Source organism: Rhinolophus hipposideros (assembly GCF_964194185.1).
Source record: "Rhinolophus hipposideros genome assembly, chromosome: 12".
Taxonomy (NCBI): Eukaryota; Metazoa; Chordata; class Mammalia; order Chiroptera; family Rhinolophidae; genus Rhinolophus; species Rhinolophus hipposideros.
This window is the reverse complement of record NC_138058.1, coordinates 66715487-66734605: the sequence shown is the minus strand read 5'-3', so window position 1 is coordinate 66734605 and position 19119 is coordinate 66715487. Positions and strand designations below refer to the sequence as shown.

Sequence of the window (19119 nt, the reverse complement as noted above, 5' to 3'; positions counted from 1 at the left end):
CAGTAGTTCAGGGCTTACAGGCTAAAACAGAATAATGTTAAAGATATTACGCCTAACAAAAAATTAAAGTTGAAAATAAGAGAAGCTTTATAAAAAGTAATTGACTAGTTTAGCAATAGTTTACCACATTTGCACAAAAAACATTGAACTTGTATTTGTTTCAAATCAAGTAAATAAGTTATGATTTCCTGTAAGCAATACATAATATTATACTGCCTGATTACTCTAAATTATATAATAAAGCATCATACTGACAGAAGGATTTTAATGATGAAAAAAGAATTATAGTGAAGTAATAACATTTTCTAAGAGGATTAGAATCAAGGAAAGCAACTTTAATTTTTCAATTACTTGGCAACAAAAAAATGGAAGTATCTGATACCAACAAATATAAACTAAATCTCAAAATTTCTTAAAGTTATTGGTATGATACAGGAATTATTTTTGAAGTTTAAAACATTTATAGTCATGCGTATTTTAACATTACAGGGGGAAAAATATTTTTCTATTCTAACTTCCATTAAAGTAAGATTTGGTTTAAAAAAGTTAATAAAGGACATCAATAAATACATACTTTAAAAATTCTCATGATGAACTTGACTGTAAACTTATATTACACTAGACACACTGGGTCTGCTCAAGCTCTTGCTCCCCCACCCTCTCCTTTACAAGTGCCCTGGCAGACAGAGGGCTTAGCAGACGTAGCATCAGTCCTCATCCTCTCCTCCAGAAGCTGAGCTAAACCGAGAAATCTGACACTATCTGAGCCAGATTCTTTCCTTTAAAAATTCAAATTCAGAAAAACTGGTCAAATCCAAATAAAATCTGTAGTTTAGTTAACAATATTGTACCAATGTTAACTGTATAGATTTGATAAAAGTACCATAGTTATTGACGATGTCAGCATTGAGAAAAATTAGGTAAAGGGTGTACAGGAAAACTGTACAACCCTTCGGTAAATCTATAGTGATTTCAAAATGAAAAGTTTTAAAAACAAACTCAAATTTAGACACGTGCAAGTGGAAAGATGTTTATTCCTTGGAGCTACAAAGTTATGAGGCCTCTGGGATGAGAGAAACCAATTTGGGGCACTACACTCTGATAAGCAAGTATGAAGTCTGCAGAGACTAGAGAGAAGCAGGAGCACAGAACAGGTTAAGCTCTTGGGAAACCACACAGACAGACTGACAGAGACATATACCCACAGACACTGGCAGTGAATCAGAGACAGCTAGAACACAGGAGGACTGCCTTACCCACACAGCCCCCAAACTAAGACAGTCAGACATAAATGCCTGCAAATATAAAGAGTTAACAAAAACTTGGCTGAACGACGAGAGCACACATACTTCAGAGACAATGAGAGAGACACACTCAAAGCCCCACCCATTTGTCATAGGGAAAGAGAGGAGAGCACAACTCAGAAGTACAGCCAACGACCTAAGAGGATGGGGGAGGTGGTATAAAGGAAGAGTTGCAGCATGGACATGAAGGAAGAGAGAGGGAGACAAGAGGCCTAGAGACAAAGACACAGAGAGGAAACCAGAGACCCAAAAAAGAAAGACCCAGAGACAAAAGATACTTGGTTCTCAGGTCTCTCATTTCCAGTCACTCATGAAACCCGATTATACTTCCTCCTGGAAGCTTCTAAGATATATACCCCAGCATTTTTACAGTAAATCTTTTCTAAAGCTACCCTGAGTGGGAAGGAGGGAGGGAGGGAGGGAGTGTGTGTGTGTGTGTGTGTGTGTGTGTGTGTGTGTGTGTTTTAGTCATAAATATCTAATGAAGACAGATATTCTCCTGCAAAGTTGTAACTAACAGGATTTTTAAAAGGCCCCCAAGTTGATTCTAATCAACAGCCAAAGCTGAAACCATTACCTGAAACAGGATGGGAAAGGGCAGCTGGCCTACGGTATGGAGCAAAAAATATTGATTTCATTAACTAGTCTGATTATCTAGTATTAAATGAATGTACCTCAGGAAAACAGGTTAAAATAAAGTGAATTATCAAACATCTCAATTGATTAGCAAATCTCTACTTTATTATTTTCCTTCCCAGCTACTGCTCTCATTTTAAAGTTACCTTTAGTGTTGTGAGAACTTTGAAGTCACCGAATCCTGTTGTTATACGAATTTATTAAAAATAAGAAAGTTATTAAAAAAATTATGGCTTGAGAAAATAGCCTAATAGTCAGTGCTCATAAGGAGAGAGGGACAACTGAGCGGGGCGCTAACTTGCCCATGTACTAATGAGACTGGTGTTGCATCTGGGACAAGGGCCATAGAACCCACTGTCTGCAAATACGGGAGATGCTTACGTGACAGATTATCACTGAGAGTTCTCTAAGAATGACAGTGCAAACAAGTAGTGGCACAGTAAGAATGTGGCTTCTTTCTCAACTCTGGAAGAACCTATGTGCATAAAAGTAACTGGCAGCAGCACATACCGATGGGGATGGGATCGAGGAACAAGGAAAACACAGTAAAAATGAGACCCACTCGCTCCTTCTCTGCGGAGCCGTAGTGAGTTCTGTAACCTCGATTAACTAAATCAGGAATGTCCAGCAGGAGTATGAGTTTTCGTCCCTGCATAACCCCCTCCCAATGCTACAGCTGATGGCAAAACAGGTCTGGTGCCAAGACCCTCACGCCACCGGGGCTAATATCATCAGGAAGGCCAAGGAGGGGACAGTGAACTGAATGTGTTCAGGAAAAACCTGAAAAGCCAGGGGCGTAAGACCTTGGGTCACTGCGAGAGGAAATGTAGAAGAAGAATGGATTCACTGTCTCTCTATCACTGAGAAAGGGCTGAAGAATGATCAGGGGCCACGCCCCATGGAAGGGGTCTCAGGGCACAGTTCTTGGGCTTCTCCTGACCGTGCAGGAGCAGCATCTCTACGGGCAGCCCAACACCCAAGTCACAAAGGGAGAGTGTAATGTTTGGCCTGGGGGGAAGCAGAGTCCTCAGGACTCCCTCACATCTGTGTTAGACTGACGGCCATTCTTCAGGCAAAGTGGGAGAGCCACCTAGATTTTAGATGAAGAATAGACTATGCATAAAACTGAAAAGCTCAGTGAGTTGATTCTGTAAAAACATGGTGACAGAATCAAAGACTACAAGGGGAATTTTATACATACCAAATGTCTTAAATAAGGAAGGGGATGGCAACAGGAATAGTAATGGGTCTGGAAAAGCTGTTTATAGCTACTTTTTCAGACAAGGTCAGTAAAAAGGAGACTGAACTCATGTTAGAGCTCATGTTTAACTACTATTAACTTGATTAAAATATACTGACGTTCCTATCTACAGGCAGTGTCCTCAAAAGTTCCTGATTTGTGTAAGCTTCCTTCTTTCCTCTTCCCCCTCCCCTCCCCTCTTCTCCCTCCCTCCCTGCAATAGTCTAAGGTTAAGTCTCAGAAAGAAGTTTCTGCTTTGGTCCAGGTGCTTCCCAAATGAGAAAAAATATAATTTAATTGAGACATAAAACATTTAATGATACAGAAAAAATAATTTTTTCCTGAAGCTTCTATTTGAAAGATCAACGTGTTATCTGGCTAGGTAGACTAGGTGATTGGACAACTAAGAAATGCAGAGTTAAGTACAATAAATAGAAACTGAGTTGGGACAATTAAGTGTTAAAATAATGAATTTTTCACTTCAGACATAATTTTGTTTGGGGATTGTGGGGGAGAAGACCTTGCTGGGCTGCGGCCCTTTTAAGTAAGATAAGTAGAGACAGGAAATATGCTGGAGAATTGTTACCAAACAGTTCTTTTTCAAGGCCACAAGTCATGGGAAGTGACTTTCTGCGCATCTTTTCCCTGCTTATGCTGAGGCAACTTGGAACCCTGACTTAGGGTTAAGATTCCTAAGATTTAAGGACCCTGAGAAAGAAGATACCTGCTAAGAAGGGTGCCTGGTGGCTAAATATGCTCAAATTAAAAAAAAAATCAAACAGCAGAGCCTAACAGCCATTTCTACCCAGAGGCCTCTCATGCAAACTGTACTTCAGAGAGAAGCCTGCACTAAGCTGCCTGCCCCCCACACTGAACTGCCTGCTGGTACAGTGTTCCTGCCATCCAAGCCAGCCCTTATAAAGGAGACTTTGGAATACTATTGCAACCAATAGGACTGAGGCTCTCCCCATCCAATAGGAGTTGTGCAGCTATATCCTCATCAGCATCTTCACCAACCAATCAGAGTGGCTCCATTCTGACCAATCAGGGCAGTGCCTTTTGCACCAATCAGACTGCAAAGATTTGGAGTTATGTGCATAAGGATGGATGAATCTGGGACTAGGGGCGGGGACTTATGTCTATGTAAGTCAGTTCCCCTTTGGCTTGGAAAGCACACTTTCCCTTTCCATTAACAGCTGAGGAAGATTGCATTTCCCCAGCTGGAAATGAAACACCACCAAAGGAGTCTTGCTAGAGTAGAGCAGGGCAGAGTGGAGTGGATGTGACCGGACTGGAACAGGTGGAGCAGAGTATAGCAAAGAAGAGCTGAGCGGTCTAGCCAGAGAGGGGCCTGGCTGCAGGGCTGCCTCACAGCCATGCCATTTTGTAACTGAGCTGTAACACTATTGAGCTGTTTGCTCTGAACTAAGTTTCCTTTGTCATACCCCAAACTGGGGATTCCTGTGATTGTTGAACTGACACCAACAATTATCAGTTGACAGGTTTCTGAGAGATACATAAAAATACCCACAATCCTGATTCACATCCCTTGTTCTATTTTTTTTTTTTTTTGGTACTAAAATGGGATAAACTAAATGGATATAACATGGGGCAAAGGAAAGTCTGTTATATGAGAAAATAGACATCACTGTTAATTATCAAAGTCCCCCATGTTCTGGGCAGGAGGCCTGTGAGAGAGGAATGAGCAGGGGAAGCAGCCTCACTCTGGCAGCTATGACAAAGTCTGGGCTGTCTAGCTGTCAGGAGAAACAAGGGTCCCTGCAGAGCTGTCTGAGGTAGTATTAATATTAAAAAGAACACGGACATCATCCTGAAGAGAGCTCCTAATGAGCAAAAGGCCACAAGTCGATGACGATGTAAACTGGACAATTATCGTGTAGTTATGTGACGGCAAACTATAACAAAAAGAAACATAAACATAAAGCCAAAGAGGGTAGTTATATGACCATTTACCAAGGGACAAGATGGACCACAAACTGACTTGTGATTGTGGTCCTCAAGTGAAACTCACTGGTGAACCACCTGGGTAAAGGATATAAAAACAGAGATAATACTTTTCTGGAATTCTTAAAGAGCAAGAGGCAGGGATTTTGTGCAGGGCCATCTTGGCTTTGGCTGTGTCGTACCAACATGTACCTGCTAAAGCTGGGTTTGGCTCAAGAGGAAGGAAAGTCCAATGGGTAACCCAAGTACATGTATTTACCGCTGCTCGGTCTTCCAGAAAGGTAACAGAAATAAGATTGTCGGTAGGCAGGCACATGGCAGTAATTTACACAAGCTTTCTGTCTGATGAGAATAACAGGCAACAGTGACTCATGCTGGCAATGGGGGTCAAAAGAAAGGAATGAAAAGATAGCTCGGCTCCAGTTCTGAGAAGCCAATTCATTTCTTATAACGTCTATATGAACTGGGACTCAAAGGTAGCTGCTTCTTACTAAAGAACTAAAAAATACATGTAGAAAGCAAACACTTACTTCTGTCCATCTTTCACAAAACCTTTTAAAGAAGATCCTCTATTAGTAGCAATTGCTTTTCCACCAAGACCAACTATGAGAGCTGTAAGTACTGCACTCTTCCCACCTAAAGAAACAGGTGTTGAAGAAATCACATTCATTAAAGAGAGAGAGAAAAGGAAAGGCCAATTCCTACAATTTGAGGTAAAAAGATTTCTGAATGAAAATGTGAATTAGCCTAACCCAGAAAATATTATACTTCAATTATAATTTTCTTCCAGTGCCAAAACAGCAAACTTAAAATTAAAAAAAGTTGTATATATCATGAAATATTTAGCTACTGCTATTAGAAAAAATTAGTACATTTTAGGAATTAAATTTATGCCACTAATAAGGAAATGGAAAAATGGTTACCTTTCCAAACTAAAAAAATCCCACTGTAGCTTGGCTCATCAACCTATTAAATGACCTATCTAACTATACATATATACTTAATTCATCTAATTGTTATTACATTGTCATTTGATTGCAATTTACTTTATCCATGAATTCTTAGAAGTCAGGAACTATTTTTAACAACGCTTGAATTCAAGGGTTGTCTACTTTATTCAATGCTGTATTTCCAATATCTACCCATAATAGGCGTATTCACATATTTGTTGAATGAATGAACTTAAATATGAAAAATTATCAGTCATACAGATAGGTATTTTATGTAATACTTGGACAACTATCACTCCTAATTTGAATATTATTCATTTGTTAGCTCTCTGAAAAGTGTATTTCTTTTTACCCTAACAGACACAAAATACCACAAAAATTCCAACATCTACAAAATTACCATGTATTCATACCTTTTATGAATGAGCAATCAATTCAATCAACTTTTATCAGCCCATCATCTTCCTTAATATATTCCAAATTAACCAAAAGACACCACTGCTTAACCCAATTTAGCTCCTGGAATGCCTTTCAAGTCCCATTCTAACTCTCTCCTTTCCCTTCACTTCTAAATTCACTGCCTCCACTACTTACATTACTTCTTTCTAAGTTTTATTAATAAAATCACTGTTTCAAAAGGCAAAAATAAGAAAAGACCTAACTGCAAAACCCGCTGGTCTTTCTTCACTTCTTGTCCCGTGCGACCTTCCTGTAGCACTGATACCTTTGTCTATTCTCTCCTTCTGAAAGTAACTTTTCTCTTGACTGGCTATAGAGTAGGGAAAACAAATAGCACCTCAGCAGACTGTGGAACTACACACACCTAGTTCCATGTGCCAGCCCTGTTACCAGTTGTAGACTCTGGCAAGCCTCCTCTCCCTGTGTACTGGCTCAGTCCATCTGGAAACCTCATGCCTGTTCTATCACAAAAGCTACCGAACTGGTCTAACGCCTGTGTCTTCCACCTTCTAATTTAGTGTCTACAACGTGGCCAGTTTGTTTCACAAATCTTGATCATGATTTTACTTTTCTCAAAAACTTTAATTGGTTCCCTAGTGACTTCTGAATCAAACTCCAAAATCTTTATTCTAGTTCTTCAACAGTATCATGTACAGTATCTTCAACAGTATCATCTATCTACAACCTGACGCTCCAGCGTCACTTCTGCCTCTTCCTACCAGGTATGGTATGAACAAGCCCTATGAGGTTGGTAACCATTGTCCACACACATCTACTTCTTGCCCTCCAAACCTTGGCCAATGACCACTCTTTACCTAGAACATCTCAGTTTCTTTCTCAATTAGACCTAAACAATCTATCATTTTCAGTCAAGTCCCAACATAAACATCATACTTCCTCTTAATGCTTTCAATGGCCACAAGAGTTAGAATTAGCTTCTTTCATGTTTGGATTCCCATGGCACTTTTATTTATGCTTTGTTACAACATTTACTAGATGGGAAAACACAGGGCTGCCTCAGATGCAACAAGGATAGCTCGTCCACTCTTCTATGGTATGAATTCCAAGGTAAATGGATTCAAAACAAAAGCAAGAAACGTCTATCCCTATTGCATAAACAATGAACCTAGAGTTAACTCATTATTTTCTCAAATTGTAGACATGTGGTGAATACTGAAAATACTCAAGATCACAAGGTAGATATAAAGCTTAGATTTATCAGCACAAATAATCACCTATTTAAAAAAGTTAATGCATTCTAATCTCAAAGTACTGCTCAAAGTTAAAGAAGAAGGTAAAAGTACTTACTTCCATTGTTGCCAACCACAAAATTGACATTAGAACCAAATTTAAAAGGTCCAAGCATTGAATGACACATGAAGTTTCTTAGCTGAATGCTCTCAATTATTCCAACTTCTGCGGCAGTCTATTAAATAAAAACAATGGGAGAAAATAATCAATCTGTCTAATTCACTCATTCTAATGATACAAGCGATTGCTGGCAGGAGAAAAGACCAGCAGTTGTTTTCAATGAAAACAGCCACAGAAAGTGAACAACATTAACTTCAATCAATGAGTAAGATGAAATGAAGTGGGAACATTATATGAGTAACTACACATTCTAAAGTCCTGAAAGGATCTAATAAGTGTATCTCAGGTTTCTTAATGTAAATACCAGCATTTTGAGTCAGATCACTTTCTGTTGGAGGGGGTGGTCCTGTGCACTGTGGGGGGTTTGATAGCACCCCGAGCCTCTACCCACTTGATGCCAGTAGCAGTAACCACCGCCCAGTTGCGACAACCAAAAATATAACCAGACATGGCTAAATGTCCCCTCGAGGGCAAAATCCCCTTGGTTGAGAACCACTGGTATATGGAAACTTCCTGTAAAATACAGAACCATGTTTAGAACACCCCTAAAAGATGGGATGGTTTGAACACTGAACCTGATATAGAGACTTTAAAGAGAACACGTTCTTAAATGGTAAAGCCTGCTTTTCATGTGACTTTCTGTGTCTGTCACTTCTTATAACTGTGTGACTTTGGCAATGCATAAAGTATATATGGTTTCTAAATCTGTAAAACAGAAATAACTCCCGTATTGCAAATATGTTAGAAATTAGAGAAGATTTACAAATGATTTTTTAATCAAGAGTTTGGCACAGTGGCATACCTCGTTAATTAGAAATAACAAAATAAATCACCCATATTTTACCAAACTTTCCAATGTTTTTGAAGAACACTTAAGGTCTCTAGCTTTGCAAAGAATTTCTTTAAAAACTCCCTGGGCTCTCTTCTTCTGGATACCACTTATTAAAAAGCAGTAAGCATTTATATCCTTGTATGGGTAGCATACCAGAAATCATGGTGACCAGAAATGATGGTGAAAGATTTGTAAAAATAGTTTTTTGTTTTGATCTAATGGTAGATTCAGAAGCAGTTGTAAGAAGAAACACAGACATCCTGACCCCTTCCCCCAGTTTCTGTCCATGGTAGCTTCTTGATAACTAGAGCACCGCGTCACATCCAGGATACCAATGCTGATACAGTCAGGATACAGAATGTTGCCATGACCACAGGATGCCTTGTGTTGCCCCTTTGCAGCCACATCCACATCCCACCCAACCCATCCCCTCCTTAACCCCTGGCCACTAATCTGTTCTCCATTTCTGTAACACTGTCATTTCAAGAATGTTATATAAATGGAATACATAGAATGTAACCCTTTGAGATTGGGTTTTTTTCACTCAGCATAATTGTATTGCTGCCTCTTATTAGCAGTTCACAGCTTTTTATTGATAAGTAGTATTTCGCGGTATGGATATACTAGTCTATTCAACCATTCGCTCAACAAATGACATATGTATTGTTTCAGTATTTGGCTATTACAAAGCTGTATAAATTATTCCTGTATAGATTGTTGTGTGAAGATCAATCTTCATTTCTCTGGTACAAATACTGGGTTGTATGGTAGGTAGCTACATGATAAATTTTTTAAAGGAACTGCCAGACTGTCTCCCGGAGTGGCTGTGTCATTTTATATTCTCACCAGCAATATATGAATGATCCAGTTTCTCTGCATCCTTGTTGGTACCTGGTGTGTCAGGGGTTTCGTTTTTGTTCTTTTTAATTTTGGCCAATCTGTGTGTCTCATTGTGGTATTATTATCTCATATTATTATCTCATTTTCCTGATGACAAATAATGTTGAATATGTCAGGTGCTTGCCATTTATATCTTGCTTTTCAGTGAAATGTCTATGTCTTCTGCTCATTCTCAAATTGGATTATTTGCTTTTATCTGTTGAATTTTGAGAGTTCTTTATATATTCAAGACACTAGTACTTTGTCGGATTTGTGGTCTGTAAATATTTTCTCCTCTGTTTTAAGCTTGACTTTTCCTCTTAACAGGATCTTTTGCAGAAGGAACATTTTTAATTTTGATGAGGTCTAATTTATCATTTTTTTCATCTTATGGTTGTACAATAGGTGTCAAATCTAAGAATTCTTTACCCAGCCCTAGATCCCAAAGATTTGTACTATGTTTGTTTCTAAAAGTTTTATAGTCTTACGTTTTACAGTTAAACCTATTACCCAATTGCGAGTTAATTTCCGTATAAGGCGTGAGACTTAGGTTGAAGTTACTTTTTTGCCTACAGATGTCTAATTACCCCAGTACATTAGCTAAAAAGGTTATCTCTCCTCTACTGAATTGCCTTTGTAATGTCAAAAATGAGTTCATCATGATTTGTGGGGGTTTATTTTTGGATTCTCTGTTCTGTTCCATTGATCCATGTGTTTGTCACATGGTCTTGCTTACTGTAGGTATAGCATAAGTCTCGAAATTGGGTAGACTGATTCCTCCCATTTTATTCCTTACTCTTCTGTTTCAAAACTGTTATATCTATACTAGTTCCTTTGCTTTTTCAGATACATTTTAGAAAAAAAATTGTGTATATCTACAAAAAATCTTGCTGGGATTTTGATAGAAATTACATTAAACCTACAAATCTTTTTGAGGAAGAACTGACATCTTTTCTATGTTGAGCCTTCCAGTCCATGAACGTCGTACGTTCTCTCCATTTATTTAGATCTTCTTTGATTCAATTCATCAGCATTGTAGTTTTCAGCATAGGATATAAGTCCTGTACATATATTGTTAGATTCAGACCTAAGTATTTCATTTTTTTTTTAAAAGATTTTATTGGGGAAGGGGAACAGGACTTTATTGGGGAAGAGTGTGTAATTCCAGGATTTTTTCCAAGTCAAGTTGTTGTCCTTTCAATCGTAGTTGTGGAGGGCGCAGTTCAGCTCCAGGTCCAGTTGCTGCTGTTAATTGCAGGGGGCGCAGCCCACCATCTGTTGCGGGAGTCGAACAGGCAACCTTGTGGTTGAGAGACCACTCCAACACACTGCGCCATCCCGGAGCTCAGCGGCAGCTCATCTCAAGGTGCGGTGTTCAATCTTTAGTTGCAGGGGGCGGAGCCCACCATCCCTTGCAGGAATCGAAAGGCAACCTTGTGGTCGAGAGCCCACTGGCCCATGTGGGAATTGAACCGGCAGCCTTAGGTGTTAGGAGAACTAAGCTCCAACCATCTGAGCCACCTGGCCAGCCCGGTATTTCATTTTTTGAGCGACTATAAATGGTATTATATTTTGAAGCTCAATGCTAGTGACAAATGACTTTTTTAAAAAAAGAATGTTTATCTTGTATCCTGCAACCTTGATGAATGCACTTATTTGTTCTAAGAGGTTGGTTTTGTTTGTTTGTTTGTTTGTTTGCTTGAATTCCTTGAGATTTTCTAGGCAGACAATCAGGTCATCTACAAATAGGGGCAGCTTTATTTTTTTCTTTCCAACGTGTATACCTTTTGTTTCTTTTTCTTGCTTTATTACACTGGCTAGATTGTCCAGTACTATGTTAAATAAAAGTGATGAGAACAGACATCCTTGCATTGCTCCTGATCATAGGAAAAAAGACAGTTCATTATGTATGACATAAGCTGTAGGGTTTTTTGTCAACGCTCCTTATCACACTGAGGAAGTTCCCCTCTATTCCTACTTTCTGAGAATTTTAATCATGAATGAATGTTGAATTTTGTCAACTGCTTTTTCTGCATCAAGTGATATGATCGTGTGATTTTTCTTCTTTAGCCTGGTAAAATGGTGAATTACACTGACTGATTTTCAAATACTAAACCTGGGTTGCATGCCTAGAATAAACCCTACTTCATCATGGTGTATAATTCTTTTTATATATTACCAAATTCTATTTGCTAATAATCTCTGTCTGTATCCATGAGGTATATTGGTCTGTAGTTTGCTTTTTTACTACCCTCTTTGCCCGGTTTTGGTATCAAGATAATGAATTGGAAAGTGTTCCCTCTCCTTCTATTTTCTGGAAACTAAGTAGAATTCACATTCATTTTTCTTAAAATGTTTGATGCAATCTGCAGTCAAAACAACTGGGCATGAAGGTTTTCTTAATAGGAGTTTTTAAACAGTGAATTAAATGTCATTAATACTTGTAAAATGATTCATATTATCTATTTCATACTGGGTAAATTGTGGTAGTCGCGCTTTTAAAGGAACTGGTCCACTCTATCTAAGTTGTGAAATTTATGTGTGTAGAGTTGTAAACAATATTCCCCTATTATCCTTTTGATGTTTTCAGGGTCTGTGGTCATAGCTACTGTGTCATTCCTGATATCGGAAATTGGTGCCTTCTCTCTTTTTCCCCCCTTTTCAGTTTCATTAGAGGTTTGCCATTTGTCAATTTTATTGATTTTTCCAAAGAACCCGTTCTTTGTATCTCTGTTTTCCATACTAATTTTTTCTAATTAACAAAACCTTCAAAATAAGGTTATTTTACTTCAGCTTTTTAAAAATCATACTGCTTTTCCTGATACTGAATTATCAAGAGTATGACATGTATACCATACAGACATGAGAAACATGCTAATCAAAAACCATAATTTTGTAATTTTATACTTACCAAAGTAGAAGTACCATTAATGAAAGAAGGTGTACATTCATCTTCATCATCATCTTTATCAAAATCCTCCAGATCTTCGTGTCTTGGTCTTTTGGCATTTTCAGGAGAGAAGAAATTATCTTCCTTTCTTTTGGCCATCAGGTCTGAACAAATATTAAAATATTACAGTAACAATGAAGTAAATCAAGTACAGCATCCATATGATTGTTCCATATACATTAAAATTAAAATAAACCAGACAAAACTTAGGTTTTATGACTGTTCATTCATTTTTATTAAAAAAAAAAAAAAAGTGAAAATATCATTTGCATGGAGGAAGGGATCCACGAACTTAAGGCCAGGAAACTTTCTACCCTAGAGTGTCCAGAAAGGAACACACAGCCCTGCTGCCACTTTGATATTAGCCCAGGAAGGCATGCCAGACTTCTAACCTACAGAAGATGGTAAATTTGTGTGTGTTTTAAATTATCTGCATGTGTTACAGTAGTTGATTTTACTTCAATTACTCATGGCCATAACTTTATAGATATGGGCCTACCCAAACATTTTGACTCCTAACCTCACAAAAGGTAAAAAAACGTTTTGTGTAACCGTGGTTTCTAGTTTCCTAGATCTATGAATAGAGATGGCAAAATGCCTTCTAAAATTATCCCAGAGCAATTATCCAACTTTTATGAGTTATAAAGTAATACTGAATCAGATAAAACTTTCAATTTTAAATTAGTTTCCCAAAGAAGCATATTTTGAAGCAGTGTGGCCTAGCACCAGTAGTCTCCCTTAACTGTTCCCTAAAGAAAGTTCATACTCATTGCCTATTTTTTACCAAGAGTATAAAATTTATACCTAAAAAATTAATATATTTAAAATAATACAAGATTTTCTAAACTTATGAATACTGCACCTCAAGTCAAAGCTGATAGTCTGTGATTGAAATTAAAGGTTATGACTACTGACTGCCTCTTTCATTTTTCTCTTTAAAATACATTTAAGACCGCAACAGATAGGTACCTAATAACTGTTTCCTGAATAAATACAGAAAAATCCATGACATAGGTAATCATAACTTTCTAACATACAAGAAAAGAATATGAGAATAGTTCTAGTTTCAACTCAGTGAAGTCCCTAAGTAATACCCGATCTCAACCCTGTTTGTAGCAGGTACCCAGGCAGCAGAAGAATAAATGAGATTTTCTTTCTCATGAATTTCAACTGAAAGATTCTAGTCAGGCCTCCCTAGAGGATATGACATGCAACACAGGGTAGAAAGCCAGTCTTCAGCGTATGTGTGTGCTGGGAGCGTGAGAGGCTATTGAGTGGGGTTACAGAGAGCAGGAAGTAGCTGGGCAGAAACAGAACTGGGCTGAAACCAAGGAGGAATGCGAGAGAAAGGGAGGGTGACAGAGAGGTATTCATTCAGCGATTCTTTTTTTTTTTTTTTTTTTTAACCACTGCTTTCTAAACGTATCCTGTCAGAACCAATTTCAGAAATATCAAACCTCTATATATATTTTGGAGCAACTGTTTTGGGGAACAATCTTTGACAATCCATTAAGTGAAATGAGTAGTTTCCCCATCTTTTTAATGCTCTGAAATCACTTCTATGGCATCACACTTGAAGGTTTTTTGAAAAGTGAGAAATAGGCTTAAAGCTATTAGACAGGGGATACTGTTGGAAAGCTGGTTTATAAAATCATTTTAATTTCTATTTTGTATACTGGTTTTTATGGGTTCACTGTATCTTCCTGAATCATTTTTTCCATAATTTTATTTTCCAAAATATTAACAATTTAAAGCCCCAAACTTATTACACAAAATTACCTTGTTTTGTAAAATCGTCAACTGTAGTCAGGACTCCGGTCATGCAAATACTGTTTAATGAAATTTTCAACATTTTCTCCAAATACCAGTTCTTTGCTTTATCAAATCTAGTTTTTCTTTAGTGGGACTATTTTAATGTTTATTCATAAATTTTTATACAACTAAATACAAGGGGTATGTAGTGGGGCTAGAGTTCTTTCACAGTGCGAGTTAAAAAAAAAAAAAAAAGCAATTAGAGACTTCCACTTCCAGGAAGATAAGACTAGGTGAATCTTTCCCTATTCCTCCTCTTGTTTAGTAAAACTAAAAACCTTAGAAATTATATATAAAACAAACACAAGAAAACTCTGAAAGAGGAGGTAAATTGGCTAGGGACCTCAGTACCCAAGGAATGACACCGTGATGTTTCCCCTGAGTTTTTGCTTCGAATACCCCAGACTTGAAGATAGCAACTGGGGAAACACCAACAGGTGAAGGAGAAGTAGGGGTATGTGTGGGGCTGATGAAAGCTTTGTTCTCTCTAACCAAAGGTCCAGGAAAAGGTCAGCCTAACAAGACAGAAAACTTTCAGGCACTAACTGCTCTACTCCAGCCAAGTATCACTGAAAAAATAGTGAACTCCTCCTCCGCTCCTCCATGCCAGCAAAGGCCATGTTGGTAACCTGGACTTCCACCCTGGTGAAGCCTGAGACGGAGGCATCTCAACATCCCACTGGGCTTGTATGGGAGAAGGCTACAGAGGCCAAGTAGGGAACCACGATAATGGCTGCAGTGGAGACCACCTAGAGAAATTAGACATCCACCCCACCAGGCAGTAATAAAGTGCTACTTACTCCCATTCCCCCTTGATGGTGTCAAAGGAGGCCTTTTACCACGGCCCAGAGAGGTAAGGAGGCCACACCACTACAGTGTCTACCGGGACCATGTGGGCAGCTGAAACTCCCACTCTGGCTCAGCAGTCCCTGCCACCAAGGAAAGAGCTCTGGTTAAGTTCTAGATGGAGTCTCTGTGTCCACGGCCCAATACCACAGGGCAGCAGGTCTCAAAGGTGGTGTCTTAAAAGGTACTAAGGAACTCAAAGAGCTTTTGTTTATATTTATCAATATTTACCATATAACAAAATACAACTGATAAACTTTTAAAACAAAAAACACACAAGTACACATTGTATCAGTCATCAGAGCAATGACATCACCTCATCTCATATAAAGCCTGGAAAACTCCAGTGTAAGTGAATCAAAGTGAAAAAGACAAATAGCATCTTACTATCATTATGAAACAATTTTGACCTTGTAGACCCTGCGAAAGAGTCTCCCAGATGCCTGGGCCATACTTTGCAAACTGCTGCTGTAGTAGGGGATTCTATAAGCAAGTCTAGGACACAGTGCCATAAATTACGAGGCATAGCTAGCAAGCAAGCAAGTTAGAGCGGCAGAGAATGACCAGCAGACTTGACATTCCAAGTGTAGTCCAAGGACCAGCAAGTAGCACTTACATCTCCTATGTCAGGCATGTACTAGAATCTCAGGACCCACCCTAAACAAAGTGAATCAGAATCTTCATTCTAACAAGATCTCAGATGATTCATAAGCATATTGAAATTTGAGAAGAATTGTTGTCAACATTAAAACACGTGGACTTGATCCTATCCTGAAGGCAATGAAGAACCTACTTTATTCTGATAAATTAAATATCATTTAAAAGGTATACTAGTTAAGATCCAAAGGACATTTCACCTAAACAAATGCCTTTAGAGACAATATTAGCATTAGAGTCACAAGTACATAACATTCAACATTTTTCTCACAAATAATTTATTGTTTATTTTGAATCTCTATACAACTCAAAACTTGAAAATCAAATATACTTCTCAAATTATTTAATACTAAGAATCAATGTATATTAGTTTCAGCTTGTTGCTAATTTAAATTCCCTAGAATACCACCAGGCCACTTTCCCCCAACACTTTCTTCTCTCTCATCTATTCTCTATTCCCTTTTCAATTACTGAGTAGAAATTTATTACAGAAGAGCAAAAAAGAAACATTACTTTTTGGTTTTCACAATCTTAAATGCCTTTTAGACACTGTTTTTATTAATGCCTAATACATGATCTTGCAGTTAGTGGGCACTCAGATATCAGCTGACTGATTTTAATATTTTACCATTAATACAAAATGGCAGTTTTTCAAGTAAATTTGGGGAGTACACAAAGATAAGTGTGATGAGCTTCTTACAATGAATGTAAGATTCTCTACTACACAGAAGATAGTGCACTACATGGCAATGATGGTTTTTATTTGCTGTGCTTAGCGTGGGATGTGCAGTTTGCTACGAGGTTGCCATGGTAACACACACCTAAAAGACACTGAAGGACCCTACCTTTTAAAATAGGGATCACTTTGTAATTTCATGATAATGGATTTTTATAAACACATAAATGTCTTGAGAGTTAGATATGGGCAAAACAGTAAAATTGCTTCCAGATGCCCTTCCACTCAAAAATACTTTTTAAATATTCTGTAATACACAAAAAGGGAGGGAAAAATACCTCTGGGATTTTCAATACACCCGCAAAGCTCTTCATAGTTTTTAATATTTGTTTCTTTACAATGAAATATCAGAATTAAGCAACATACTTAGTGCTTAATTTTCAGAAACAATCTTCACACTTAATGCTAAATGCCGTTGTAAGTAGACAAAGCGGGTTTGGCAAGGAGGGAAGATAAATAATATCTTTATTTTGTTTGAAACCACTGAGCATGAAGTGCTCCTACGATACTGAGATGGAGGCGCCAGTAGGTAGCAAAATGTACTCTGCAGTAGAGGTGAACTGGGGAGTAGAGCTGAGAAAGCTACAGAAATTAGTCTGAATTTGCTCGCCAGGCAAAGGACGTCCAGTGAGAAAAGATGTGTCTCATTAGTGAACCTAAAATGCTAACATTAATGTAAGTGACTACACGTGACCCTCAGTCATCTGGATATCTGAATATGTGTGTATATAGAACTGTAACATTTAAATAGCCTTAAATATAATGCATACTTATTATGGTAAAATTGTGTTACTTATTAACTCCTGAAAGTAAGCCAAGGGCAGCTTTGATTGATTTTCCTAACCCAGGTCTAAAAATGATAGTCAAGATTCAGGCAGATTCTATATAAAATTTTACGTCCAGGCACTCGATAAAATAAACCTTTGGGGAATAAAATCTATTTTTCACTATAACAACTTTCATAAGTCGTTTGTACTTACTTTTTGCCAGACTCAATTAATGCTACTAATTACAGATGGAGGTATAACTAAAACGATCTCTCACTCTACTCCCCTACTTAACATATTTAAGAATCCTGTGAGTTATGGACTATACTATTTTCTCCAATTACAGAAAAAGAACTGAAACTGAAAGAGGTGGTATGGACTTGCCCAGGGTCACACGACACTGGTTCTGTCTTCTACAAAAACATGTTTTCAAGCTACAGTCTGGTGATCTCCAAACTTTTTTGTACTTAGACCCACTCCAGAAATTTTGAATGCACATTCTACCATGAAATTACCTGTATATTTCATACAGCAATAGAATGCGATGAAGTAAATCTAAGTATAATGCAAGCTCTAATATGGTCCGTCCCCACCCGCACCCCCGTGGAATCATCCTCAGGCCACTGCATATGCCACTGGATATTTTAAAAGACTGCCCAGCAGCCATCTAAAAGCCAGAAATTGACTGTTTTTCTTTTGACTATACATTCCGGAAGAGCTTGTCTTTAAAACACTCGCTTTTAATCTCCAACGCGTGAAATATACTCAGGGTTGCAAGCGCTCACAAAACTTGCCTTCAGGGTGTGAACACCAAGTAACTGCCGTCTCTAGGAATCGTCACAAAATTGCATCAAGCACCATTGGTCCTACAGCGCCTTCGCGACCCTGGAGTCCTGGATTCCGCAATTCCCAACGGGGATCGTTCTCCAGTTAACTTCCACAAGCGGGGAAAGAAAGGCCATCACGAAAGCTCCAAACATCACCATTTAATTCTTCTAGAGAGCACCGTTTTGCTTTTTCACGAAACTGGGATTTAACCACAAATCCAATTTAGGTGATGTCTGCCTATGTCCCTTAGACACACGTAAGGTGCTGCTTGGGAGGTATCATCAGATTCGCGTTAAGACCCGACTCCCGAGCGCAGTCTCAACCCCTGCCCTCACCCTCTTCCAGCTGCTTCTCAAAGCCGAAGGGCCATTTGGGGCCGGGCGGCCGGTCCCAAGCCCGACGCGGGATCCGCGACCTCGCCGCAGGGGCCGCCGAAGGAGGGCCCAGCGCACACACGCGAGTTTCCCGCGGCAGAGGCGACCCGTGCCGCCCGCGGAGCAGAGCGCGCAGGTCCCGGCCCGCCGGGGCCACGGGGCCCACCCTGGACCCCGCGGCAGCTGCGGTGACCCGGCAGCCACCAGATGGACCGGGGGCTGCCAGCTCCGGGGGCAGGGACAGGGGGCCGGATCGGGAGCAAGGGAGAGCGAAGGCGCGCGCCCTCACCCTACCTCCAACAAGTCGAAGACTCCCCAAAGAACCCGATCGGCGGGACTGTCGCGGTACAACAGGACGGGTAAGCCCCCCTGGGGGCGTCTCGGCCTCGGCCTGACGCCGTTGGCCCACCGAGACCCGAACGCTGGCGGCGGGAGAACGCAGGAGCCCGGCCGCCCCGGCGCCCACTGCGGGACGCTCCGCGCCTGCGCCCCGCCCCCCCGCCCGCCGGACTC

General features: G+C 39.3%; 1 protein-coding gene across 5 annotated transcripts in view; it reads right to left on the bottom strand.

Moving 5' to 3' along the window:
• Positions 1–19119, bottom strand: part of SMC6 (structural maintenance of chromosomes 6) — a 64891-nt gene extending 45772 nt beyond the window's left edge. The window contains exons 1-5 of one of the 5 annotated variants that reach the window (XM_081068526.1): positions 18901–19119; positions 18199–18430; positions 12548–12690; positions 7863–7980; positions 5676–5781 (exon numbers count right to left, since the gene is read on the bottom strand). In XM_081068526.1, the coding sequence (XP_080924652.1) occupies positions 5676–5781; positions 7863–7980; positions 12548–12685 (362 nt within the window). In that variant the 5' untranslated portion in view covers positions 12686–12690; positions 18199–18430; positions 18901–19119. Of the gene's footprint in view, positions 1–5675; positions 5782–7862; positions 7981–12547; positions 12691–14365; positions 15387–18198; positions 18431–18567; positions 18836–18900 lie in introns of those variants that run through there. The other 4 variants (XM_081068527.1, XM_081068529.1, XM_081068525.1 and 1 more) reach the window with 4 other exon arrangements.